Below are 12,617 nucleotides of genomic sequence, written 5' to 3' on the forward strand. Positions count from 1 at the left end.
TCCACATGAGAGAGCCCCTCCCTGGTTTTGTATTGAACAGGAATTTCTTGCCCCTTTTACACCATTGCAAAGCCTTTCTATCAAACTAATCAGAGAAGTTAAGTTACACCCCGTTGTCTCGCATTTGCACTTGGTGTGGACAAAAGTGTCCAGAGTGTTTAATTCAGACATTTATTTAAATGTTGCCTCGAGCATATGGCTGAACCCCAAATTATGTATCAACAAGTCCCCTTTTTGCTGGTCAGAGTGGATTGTGAGGGTTACTACACTCGGTGACTTGTAAGAGAGTGGAGTGTTGAGATCCTTTCAAAATTTGGTTCAACTTTTTGGGATTCCCAGATCTCAGTTCTTTAGGTATTTACAGCTGTGCCACCTGCTCTGTACTGTTTTTGGGAGTAGTTTACACCCCCCTAAAGCGGCAGATACTCTAGGAGTGGTGATTACTGCTTTTGGAAAAGGTGATGAGGCATCAGTGTATTACTCCCTGCTAATTCAGAGTCTGGGGGACAGAACTTCAACTTCTCAAGAGATTATGGGAGAAAGATCTAAACTTAGTATTTGGAGGAGGGAGTGTGGGCTAGGATTCTAAAAAACGTCATGTCTGCATCTAGAGATGCAAGGGTTCGCCTTATGCAATTCAAGATTTTACATAGAGTCTATTGGACCCCCTCAAGATTGTATAGGCTTGGTCTTAAAGACACACCCACCTGCTGGCGATGTCAGTCAGAAGATGGAGACACAACCCATGTCTTTTGGGGACGTGTTAAGATCCAAAAATTTTGGTTGAGGATTTAGAGTTTTATGTGTGAGGTATTGGGCTCTCAAATTTTATTTTGCCTCAGACTCTGTATTTTAGGTCATGGGGTGGTAATTAATATGGAGAATAAGCATGTAAAAATCTAGGTCCCAACTAGTATTATGATTGCCAGACAGATAATTTTAAGGGGTTGGAAGTCAGCTGGAGTGCCCCCATTTCAGGAGTGGGGTTCAGAGATGGGCAGGGTGGCAGCTTTTGAGGAGGGGGTATCCAGAAGACTGGGGAGTTTAGACCTGTTTGTGGAGAAATGGGATAAGTATCTGTTTGTTTTGGAAGGCTCTCAGGGAGGGAGAGTGGAGAGAGAGGTGTAGTGGATGTGTGTGTTTATTATATTTTTTGTTTTGTTTTTTGTTTGTGTGTCTATGGTTATGTGTCTATGGAGTTGTTGGGGGTCGGGCTGGGGGCAATTGTGAGGGTTTAATAGTTGAATCAATAAAAAATGTTAATCACACACACACAAACACACACACACACACACACACACACACACACACACACAAAATGATCATACAGTGTTTTTTTTGTTTGTTTTTTTGTTTTTTTTAAGAATGTGATATCACTGAAAGGGGATGTGCATTTTTTTCAGTATCAGTCCTGGAATGTCCATCGGCTTTCTCCAGCGACTCCAGCCATTGCCCTTGCTCACCTCCGTTGCATGTTTCAGTTTAGGCCGCGGATCAGGAGGCTGGTTCTGTTCACAGCATCACAATTACCAGCTCCCATCCTGGACACATATCACCGTGCACGCTCAGGTAGGGCCACGTTCAGTATTTCACAGCAACAGTGAACGAGCCACCATTAACTTCTGATATGTTTCACATCTGTTTCTAATGCGCAGATCCAATAATATCAGGTAAACTGCTCATTCTGTCGTCCAATGACAGGCCCTCTTACATCCTCTTCAAGTGGCACATGGGAGAGGGGTGTGTCTTATAACTGAGTGGAAAGTTCATTGGTTGCTCTCATGAGTCCAATGGCATTTTTTTTTTTAAAAAACTCAATTCTCAATTGGTTAAAGAAAAGGAAAAGCAAAAGCAAAATGAAAATGAAAATGAAAAAGAAAAGCCATTGGCAAATGGATGAGGAAAAGCAGTTGGCAAATGACTTAAGAAAAGCAATTGCCAAATACCTTTTTTAAATGCAATTTAAAAGGTGCTTTTAAAGTGCATTAAAAAGTGCTCGTTAATGTACTCATTTATTGCTACATTTAATGACAATTTAAACATGAAATAAATCTGATTTATTAACGCACAATTATTTTGCTAAAATATAATGACATTTTTAAACATTCATTAAATAAACACATTTAAATTGATTTATTTATTCAAGTTTTTATTTTAAAATTAATAGATTGATAATTTATTCCTTCATTCTTTTTTAATTTGCACTCCTGGTCTTCAGCAGGTATGAACTGACAAATGGTAATAGAAAAGGAAAAGTCAAGCAATAAAGAAAAGCAACTGGCAAATGGATGAAGAAAAGCAATTGCCAAATGCTTTTTAAAATGCAATTTAAAAGGTGCATTTAAATATGATTTATAAATTTTATTGTTAAATATAATGACATTTTAAAACATTAATTAAATAAACACATTTATATGTGTCTATTTATTTGTACATTTTTAAATTGTTTTATTTATTCACATTTAAATGTGTCTATTCATTTGTCCATTTATAAATTGGTTTATTCACATTTTCATTTTCAAATTAATAGATTGATAATTTATTCCTTCATTTTTTTGTAAATGGCACTCCTGGGCTTCCATAACCTTGCACCTACATTACCACTTGCACATGTGCATACCCCATTCTGTTATATGTCCTATTATTTGTATGTCTATTTATACTCTTACCTTGTTTTATATTCTGTGTCTCACTGTAATGTTCTGTGTGCACTTTTTTCTCCTATCATTCTGATTCTCATCCTATGCATAAGATATTGTCGCCATCATGAGGCAAATGATAGAAACACCCATTGATTTTAAAAAGAGGTTGATATGTTCAACATGTTTAACATTTTGTGCTTAAATTAGTTGATTAAATTAAAAGTGTGGTCTACAGGTAATAATCTATGCAAAACTTTTAACCATAAGCATGATTATAATATTTAGTTACGGTAATAGGCTAACAAAAGATTAAATTGATAACTGTAAATGTATTATGTTTAAATAAATATAATTTAATAACAAAAATTATTAAACAATGTGAAGAAGACTGTTGAGGATGCTCTAACTGTACTTTTGTAAGTACTGAAAATAAATTTGCTACTATGTCTTTAAGGAATTTTGGGAGACTGTACCATTTTGAGGGGTGGCTTGCTGGGTGGGTGTAGTATTAACGATTAGCGAAGTTTTTGCGAGTTTGCGAATAGAAACTCTGGATAAATTTTTTTTGTGTAAAACTGAGAAAGATATTATATTGTAGAGCATACTTAAAATATTAGCGGAATAAAACATTACTCCGAGTTTACACGCCCCTATCTGGACTGTAAACACTATTTGCCGCCATTTCTCTGGAGCCTCGCTGCTGCAGCGCTCTCTCTTACTTTAGACAGACAAGCAGCATTTACAATTTTAACGCTCAGTCCTTGAAATGACTACTAAAAAGAAACGCTCTGCGCATACCAATAGAGACAGATGGGTTGTCATTGCGCCAGGTACCTTACTTTTACCATGTTTACACTGTGTTGCATGCTACACACATGATTTTGCAAAGAAGTCGTACTGATTGCTTTCTTGCATGGTTTTGTGAAAGTCTTCAATGAACTTATTTACTGAGGCTTTATTGCTAGTAGTATTACAGGGTTAGTTCACCTAAAAAGGAAAATGTATTTATACATTTTCTGTTGAACACAAAAGGAGAAGTTAGGCAGAATGACAACCTCAGTCACCATTCACTTTTTTTATTTTTTAATCTTTTTTTTGCATACACTAAGAGTGAATGGTGACTGTGACTTTCAGTTCCTACCATTCTGCTTAATATTCTGGGTTCAATACAAGTTAAGCTCAATCAACAGCTTTTGTGGCATTAAGTTGATTACCACAAAAAATAAATTACAACTTGTCCCTCATTTTCTTAAAAAAGCAAAAATCTGGGTAACAGTGAGACACTTACAATGGAAGTGAATGGGGCCAATCCGTAAACATTAATATACTCACTGTTTTAAAAGTATAGCCACAAGACATAAACAATATGCCTGATAACATGATATTAGTGTTAGAAAATGGCCTATCCAGTTTTACAACTTCATTGCCATGACAAGGTAGTGCCACAAACCCTAAAATGACAGTAAAAACAACAATTTAAACAACTTAAAAGCTTAAGTAATACACTAATTTTAACAGTACAATGAATGTAAGTGCTTTGAAAAAATAAAGTTTCACTTTTCTGTCTTTAAACCCTCCAATAATTGGCCCAATTCACTTTCATTGTAAGTGCCACACTGTAACCTCACCAGATTACAGGAGGGACGAGTCAAAATTAATTTTTGTGGTAATCAACATTATGCCAAAAATGCTGTCGATTGAGCTTAACTTGTATTGAACCCAGAATATTCTTTTAAGTCAAAACTCCAATTATCAAGTTCCAATCCTCCACGTCGTATGCTACTGAATAAAATCTTTACTTTTTCTTCTCTCCCTTCCAAGGAAGAAAAAAGTAATAAGAGTTTGAAACAATATGTATGCGAACCATCCCTTTAAATGTTTTAAGTATGAACATTAACAGTTCGATGATTAGGAAGGATAAGTGTAACATTTAAGCCCATCTAAATCTATATTCTGTATTGTTATGCGTTTGAGAAATACATTTGTCATTGATTTTTTTTTTTTCCTTTTTTTTTTCCTTCAGATTCAGTACTGGACACAGGCAGTTCTGCAGACAGTGATCCATCATTTACCAAATTAAAGAATCCTGCTACAGGTTGCTCAGCCTTCTTTGCAATTCACTGACAGTTCTGTTTGACTACTAAACCACACCCACTAAATAAACTGCATCTGACTGACAGTTCTTTCAATGTCTATGAATATAGGAAGTTCTTCGCTGTACCTGTTTGGTTGCGGTGATGTCAGAGTTTATGAGGTAAAAGCTTTTAATGAAGAGTTCCGGTCCTGGTTTATTGGACAGACAGTACAAAGAGGTAAGCGCACCTCACAGAAAGTTGATCATGATCATGTTGTCCTCAGTGTCTAGTAATTTGTTGATGTCATTTAAGTGGACTAACAGCTCTTCTATGCCTGTGTGCTCAGATGGTAGACTGCTGTATGTGACTCCCATTGATTGTTTATTTCTGCTGTTGCCATACATTAGGAGTGCTGCCACTGAGGTAAACAAATACATAAAGTCATTTAAATACAAAACAAAAGCACACTCAGAGATGTCTTTGTGCTGTGAGTTTCATCATGAGCAATGTCACCTTTCTACTAATAGGGAAAGTTCCAGCCAGTGAAGCAGATGGTGATGGATGAGGATTTCCCTGGATGCACAAGGCTTCTGAAATGCAAACAGGGATTGGATTCCCTTCATCATGTTGCAGATGAAAAAGGTGTCTATGTTGAAGTGTGAAGGCATATAGAGAGCTAAAAAAACTTCCAGATTTAGTGTTGTGGTACGATATGCATATGTTGTGCCCGCTGGATTATCATATTGAATCCTCTTTTTCAGAGGTTGGTGGTCTGAAGTTCCACAGATATAACCAGGAAAAGACCATGGAGTGGCTTAAGAAAAAGGTTCAAACAAATATATTTTATAATCAAGTGATGTCAATAAAATTGAAGTGTTTTATGTAAAGCTATTCATTATTATTATTGCTGATTGTTGATGAGAAAGAGATTTCTAAAATATTTCTCCCAGGTTCAAAGGACAGTAAGCACACTCAAAAAGAGTAATATATCTGTTGGTGGTGGAGTAAAGTCCAGCACATTTGTCAGAGTCAAACAGGAAGCAGATGCCACAGAAGGTAAAATATGGGTGAATTAGTAGAGATGGAGCTTATTTGTATGCATTATTTGCTAATAAGATTCTGTTTGTTATCATTTCAGAGGATTACTTGCGTTACGCACATGGACTCATATCAGAGTACATCAGTGAAGACCTGAGCAAAGATCTCCTCAAGCATCTGCAGTATGTATACATAGAAAATCATAGTATATACAGTACACGTGCATCCACATAAGCTTTCGGATAAGTGTTTTCATACATGATTGATCACTCACATCACAAACATATAAATGTATAGGTAGTATAACACAGCAGATTATGTCATTCACATCATGTCACAACTGTCAGGCTGTTCAGTAATGACATGCCACTGCTTATGTTGTATACACCTGTTGAGCCAAAACATTATGACCACCTGCCTAATATGCTGTTGGTCCTCCATGTGCCACCAAAACATCACCGACCCACCGAGGCATGGACTGTACAAGACCCCTGTAGCAGCCAATAATGTAATAACTACCGTTAATGTAATAACTGCCAATAATGTAATACATTTTTTATTATTTTTTGATTAACCCAGCCAATAATGTAATAGCCAGCCAATAATGTAAGAACTTATTACATTATGGGCAAAAAGTTATTACGTTATTGGTTCAGAAATGTTGTTACATTATTGGTAAGTTATAACATTATTGACTTGTATTACATTAAGAATGGAAAATGTATTACATTATTGGCAGTTATTACATTAACGGTAGTTATTACATTATTGGCTGCTACAACCCCCTGAAGCTGTGGTATCTGGCAGCAAGACATTAGCAGCAAATCCTTCAAGTCCTGTAAGTTGCGAGGTGGAGCCGTTGTGGATTGGACTTGTTGGTCCAGCGCATCCCACTGATGCTCAGTCGGATTGAGATCTGGGGAATTTGAACTATTCATCATGTTCCTCAAACCATTCCCGAACAATGTGTGCAGTGTGGCAGGGTGCGTTATCCTGCTGAATGAGGCCACTTCCATCAGGGAATACATTTGCCATTAAGGGGTGTATCTGGTCTGCAACAATGTTTAGGTAGGTGGCACGTGTCAAATTGACGTCCACATGAATGCCAGACCCAGGGTTTCCCAGCAGAACATTGCTCACCGGCTTGACATCTTCCCACAGTACATCCTGGTGCCATCACTTCACCAAGTAAATGGTGCACACGTACACGGCCATCCACATGATGGAAAATAAAACGGGTCTTATCAGACCAGGCGACCTTCTTCCACTACTCCAAGGTCCAGTTCCGATGCTCGCGTGCCCATTGTAAGCACTTTCGATGGTGGACAGGGGTCAGCACTCTGTCTGGTCTGCGGCTATGTAGCCTCATACGCAGCAGGGTTGTAACACATTCCTCTCTAAACCATCATTAAAATATTCTGTGACTCATGCCACAGTAGACCTTCTGTTGGTTTGAACCAGACGGGATAGCCTTCGTTGCCTTCGCGCATCGATGAGCCTTGGGCGTCCAACACCCTGTCGCCGGTTTGTGGTTTGTCCCTCCTCGGACTACTGTCGGTAGGTACTCTCCACTGCTGACCAGGAGCACCCCACAAGCCTTGCTGTTTAAAAGATGGTCTGACCCAGTCGTCTGGCCATAACAATTTGGCCTTTGTCAAAGTCGCACCAGTCTTTACTCCTGCCCATTTCTCCTGCATTCAACACATTGACCACGAGAATCGATTGTGTGCTTTCCATCTAATCTACCCAAGACCTTGACATGTGGCCTTGTTAGGAGATGATCAACGTTATTTGCTTCACCTGTCAGTGGTTATAATGTTTTGGCTCATCAGTGTATTTATGCCTTTTTAATGTTTTGGGTTCAATACAAGTTAAGGTCAATCGACAGCATTTGTGGCATAAAGTTGATTACCACAAAAAAATTTTTTGACTCGTCCTTTTTCTTTAAAAAAAAAAAAAAAAAAGCAAAATTCTTGGTTCCAGTGAGGCACTTATAATGGAAGTGAATTAAATACAGTTTCAAAAGTATAGCCACAAGACGTAAAGGATATGCATGTAAAAATTATTTAACTGTGATAAAATCACTTGCTAACCTTTTCTGTGTAAAGTTATAGCCAATTTTACAATTTTGTTACCATGACGATGTAATGTCAACAAACCCTAGAACGACTGTAAAAAGGACATTTTAAACAACTTTACAATGCAAATAATACACAAGTTTTAACAGAAGAATTAATGCAAGTGCTTTTATAAAATTATAAACTTCACATTTCTGTTTAAACCCTCCAAAAATTGCCCCCATTCACTTCAATTGTAAGTGCCTCACTGAAACCCAGATTTGTGCTTTTTTTAAAGAAAAGGAGGGACGAGTCGAAACAAATTTTTGTGGTTATAAACATTATGCCATAAATGCTGTCGGTTGAGCTTAACTTGTATTAAACCCTGAACATTCCTTTAAGCATGTAATTACATTTAAGTAGGTATAATATTTTTTTGTCTCATGTTAAAAGGTTGCCCGAGATATCCAGCCCTAAAGAGACAGAGCCTCCCTCTAAGGTAAATAATTTTTCATACCGTCATGCTTAAATGTTAATGATATTTGGTTCTGCTTTACTTGATTTATTGCTTTGTTATTCATAGCTACTTGTGATTACATTGTTTTACTTTCTGATTTCTCTCTCTTTAACTTAGTCAGCTTAACCCTTGTCAATAAAAAAAAAGTTACTCAGAGGTCCTTCGAGGACAAAAATATTCACGTCAAAAAACTGCCATAATAATATTATATATTAATATTATTTTCCACTTTCAGTGAGTTAATTTTTTTTATCATAACTACCAAATATTCATTTTCAGGATTTTAACCCTTTAAATGCCAGTTTGTTGTTTATATAATGCAACTGTTGTTTTTTATGAAAGAGAAAAAAATAATTGTTTTCCATATACTAAATGCTAAGAGGATTTTTTTTTTTTTTTTTTTTTTGGGATTATCACAGTCTGGGATATGTCAATGATTAGCAGCAACATTGATTTTGATGCATTATTATAAAAAAATAAAAAAATAAAAATAAAAATAAAAAAACACTCAGGACCTTAGAGGACAAAAATGTCAGCATCAAAAAACTGTCATAAAAATCTATATTATTATTTTTCGCTTTCACTGACTTTTTAACCAACATCAGTCCTGATCATAACTACCAAATATTCATTCATTTTCAGGATTTTAACCCTTTAAATGCCAGTTTTCATAATGCCACTGTTGTTTACACACACACACACACACACACACACACACACACACACACATTTCTCAATACCCACATACAAAACACACTCTGACATCCATAACCACATAATTTTAGCTGCATCATTTATTCAATTGGCCTGCAGTGCTCTTTAATACAGCAAACAGATAATAGGAAAAAAGCATGTATTTGCTCCATTGGCTAAACATGAGAAAAAAGGCGCCATCTAATGAAAAATATTTAAACATGAAAAATTTTAAGCCAGGGCTCTGGAATGAAAGTATAATATCATAGAATTCATGATTTCATGCTTTAATGGCACTGGTATCAAATATTGCAGTTTTAATGGGTTTTCAATGGGGACATTTTTCTCCTGAAGGTCCTGAGTGTAACTATTTTGTGTACACAGTGTATTATAGATGTATTTTAGGAACTTAGATTGAAATATCAAAATTCCCCCAAAAATACACACCTTTGGCAAAATTGATGCCGTTGGAATTAACAATGCCAGAATGATCGAAAAAACAAAAATGAAAGACAAAAATGTCCAGAATGTCGCACAAGGGGTAAAGCAATAGTTCACCCAAAGGTTGTCTCATTTACTCACTCTCATGCCATCCCAGATGTATGACTTTCTTTCTTCTGCAGAACACAAAGATTTTTAGACTAATTAATCTCAGCTCTGTAAGTCTATACAATGAAATTGAATGGTGAAAAGACCTTTGTAGCTCCAAAAGCACATAGATTTGGCATAAAAGTAATCTATATGACTCCAGTGGTTTAATACACTGATGAGCCAAAACACTGACCACCTGCCTAATATACTGTTGGTCATCTGCATGCCACCAAAACAGTGCCGACCCTCCGAGGCATAGACTCTGCAAGACCCCTGAAGGTGCCCTGTGGTATCTGGCACCAAGACATTAGCAGCAGATCCTTCAAGTTCTGTAAGTTGCGAGGTGGAGCCACAACTCATCTGACCAGGCGGCCTTTTTCCACTGCTCCCAAGGTCTAGTTCCGATGCACGCGTGCCCATTGTAGGTGCTTTTGATGGTGGACAGGGGTCATCATGGGCACTCTGCGGCTACGCAACCCCATATGCAGCAGGGTGCGATGCACTGTAGTGTTGTGACACATTCTGCCCTGAACCATCATTAAAATTTTCTCTTACTTGTGGCACAGTAGATTGTCTGTCAGTTCGGACCAGACGGAATAGCTTTCGTTGCCCTCGCACATCGATGAGCCTTGGGTGCCCAACACCCTGTTGCTGGTTTGTGGTTTGTCCCTCCTCGGACCACTGTTGGTAGGTACTCGCCACTGCTGACCGGGAGCTCCCCACAAGCCTTGCCGTTTCAGAGATACTCTGACCCAGTCATCTGGCCATCACAATTTGGCCCTTTTCATAGTTGCTCAGGTCTTTACTCTTGCCCATTTCTCCTGCATTCAACACTTTGACCACGAGAACTGATTGTTCGCTTACCATCTAATCTACCCAGACCTTGGGATGTGGCCAAGTTAGGAGATGATCAACATTATTTGCTTCACCTATGAATGTCATAATGTTTTGGCTCATCAGTGTATATGTCTTCAGAAGTGATATGATAGGTGTGGGTAAGAAACAGATCAATATTTAAGTCCTTCTTTTACTATAAATCTCCACTTTCACTTTCAGATTTGAAAGTGAAACTAAACGGGCGCCACATGTGACTTTCAGATATGAAAGTGAAAGTGAAAATTTATAGTGAAAAAAAGGGCTTAAATATTGATTGGTTTCACACCCACACTTATAATATGGCTTCTGAAGATATGGATTTAATCACTGGAATCTTATGGATTACTTTTATGCTGCCTTTACGTGCTTTTTGGAGCTTCAGATTTCTGGCCACCATTCACTAGCATTGAAAGGACCAACAGAGCTAAAATATTCTTCTAAAAATCTTCATTGGTGTTCAGCAGAAGAAAGAAAGCCATACGCCTAGAATGCCTTGTTTCTGAATGGAAGTTAGAAGAATGGTGTAGTTCACTTGGATTTTAAATATCAGTCGGTGGTCATTATGGTGTTCTGGCTGCTGTCTTCCTTTGCTAGAAACGAAAACTGTCAGATAAACCAGTGGAGGCCGGAGAAGACTACACCAAGTTCAACAGTGCAGATTTTGCACGAAAAGTGAGTTAGAAGCATAGACACAGTGATGATAGTAGTAATGATACAAGCAGTAAAAAAAAAAAAACATAATGAAACAAAACACAAACCATGTTGAACCCAATGTGTTTATGTCTCTGTCTGTCTATTTCTCTTTGTCTGAATTAAAAATAATTTGGCTGTTCATGCTTCAACTATTCCTGCTTAACGTAGCTAAATGTAATCATTAAAATATTGTTTTTTATCTCAGGCTCCGAAGAAGATGACTGCAGCTCAGAAGACTCTTGCCAAAGTAGACAAAACTGGCATGAAGAGCATCGCAGCATTCTTCAGCCCTAAAGTTAAGCAAGAGAAGAACTAAGTTAGTGTCTTTGTGTTTATTTTTGCTAATAAAGTTATTAAAAAAGACATTTTGCTCTGCTCTTTAATTTATTTACTGCTCTTCATCAGCCATGTACAATGCTTGTTTTCTACACATAATTCTGACACATTCTCTATTTGCACATGATGTGGAGTGTGACATCCTCAGATTTAAGCTAAATTTCCTTCAGCTTAATTGTATTCATTTTTATTTATTGTTAAAGGCCCATTGCACCTGTTTCAGTGTGAGGTGTATTGTGAGATCTGATTTGCTATTATTCTGTTTAATTTTTTATTATTATGTAATACCTAATTCCTGCTTTTTTTTTTTTTTTAAAGAAAGAACCTGCCCTTTTTTTTTTAGCTTTGGATTTTGGACCTCTAAACATTTTTAAACATAAAGTCTGTCTCACTAGTAGAGTAAATTCATAACTTGATTTCCGCCCCCCCACCCGCCTATTAATATTAGTGCAGATACATCATTTAAAAAGATCAATTGTACAAACCCACCAAATAAGGCACTTAATACCAGTTTCATAATTTTTGATTTGGATCTCTATAAAGAACCATTGCCACAGCAAATTAGCACCACAGTTTTTATGTACTACACAACATCAGACAGAACCAAAATTAACAAATTTAAATAAATACAGATGTTAATTTTGCATTCCGTTAATTAAAGGGATAGTTCACCCAAAAATGAAAATTCTCTCATAATTTACTCACCCTCATGCCATGTGTATGACTTTCTTCTGCTGAACACAAATGAAGATTTTTAGAGTAATATTTCAGCTCTGTATGTCCTCACAATGCAAGTGAATGGTGACCAAAAATTGGAAGCTCCAAAAAGCACATAAAAGAAGCGTAAAAGTAATCCATAAGACTCCAGTTAAATCCATGCATTCAGAAGAGATACGATAGGTGTGGGTGAGAAACAGATCAGTATTTAAGTCCTTTTTTTCTACTAATTCTCCTCCCTGCCCAATAGGTGGCAATATGCACGAAGAATGCAAATCGCTAAAAACAACTGAAGAAGAATGTAAAAGTGAAAGAGTAAATTTATAGTTAAAAAGGACTTAAATATTGATCTGTTTCTCACCCACACTTATATCGCTTCTGA

At 37.0% G+C, this 12,617-nt stretch overlaps 1 protein-coding gene across 1 annotated transcript; it reads left to right on the forward strand.

Moving 5' to 3' along the window:
• Nucleotides 1-3,240: 3,240 nt before the first annotated feature.
• LOC127446802 (ribonuclease H2 subunit B-like) lies at nucleotides 3,241-11,545 on the forward strand. The gene is made up of 11 exons (XM_051708039.1): nucleotides 3,241-3,472; nucleotides 4,666-4,737; nucleotides 4,847-4,954; nucleotides 5,064-5,140; nucleotides 5,245-5,359; nucleotides 5,479-5,543; nucleotides 5,668-5,773; nucleotides 5,856-5,937; nucleotides 8,266-8,311; nucleotides 11,084-11,161; nucleotides 11,388-11,545. Exons 1-11 carry the CDS (start codon nucleotides 3,409-3,411, stop codon nucleotides 11,496-11,498), a joined length of 924 nt encoding a protein of 307 aa, XP_051563999.1. The 5' UTR covers nucleotides 3,241-3,408; the 3' UTR covers nucleotides 11,499-11,545.
• Nucleotides 11,546-12,617: the final 1,072 nt, after the last annotated feature.

Source organism: Myxocyprinus asiaticus, chromosome 10 (assembly GCF_019703515.2).
Source record: "Myxocyprinus asiaticus isolate MX2 ecotype Aquarium Trade chromosome 10, UBuf_Myxa_2, whole genome shotgun sequence".
Classification (NCBI taxonomy): Eukaryota; Metazoa; Chordata; class Actinopteri; order Cypriniformes; family Catostomidae; genus Myxocyprinus; species Myxocyprinus asiaticus.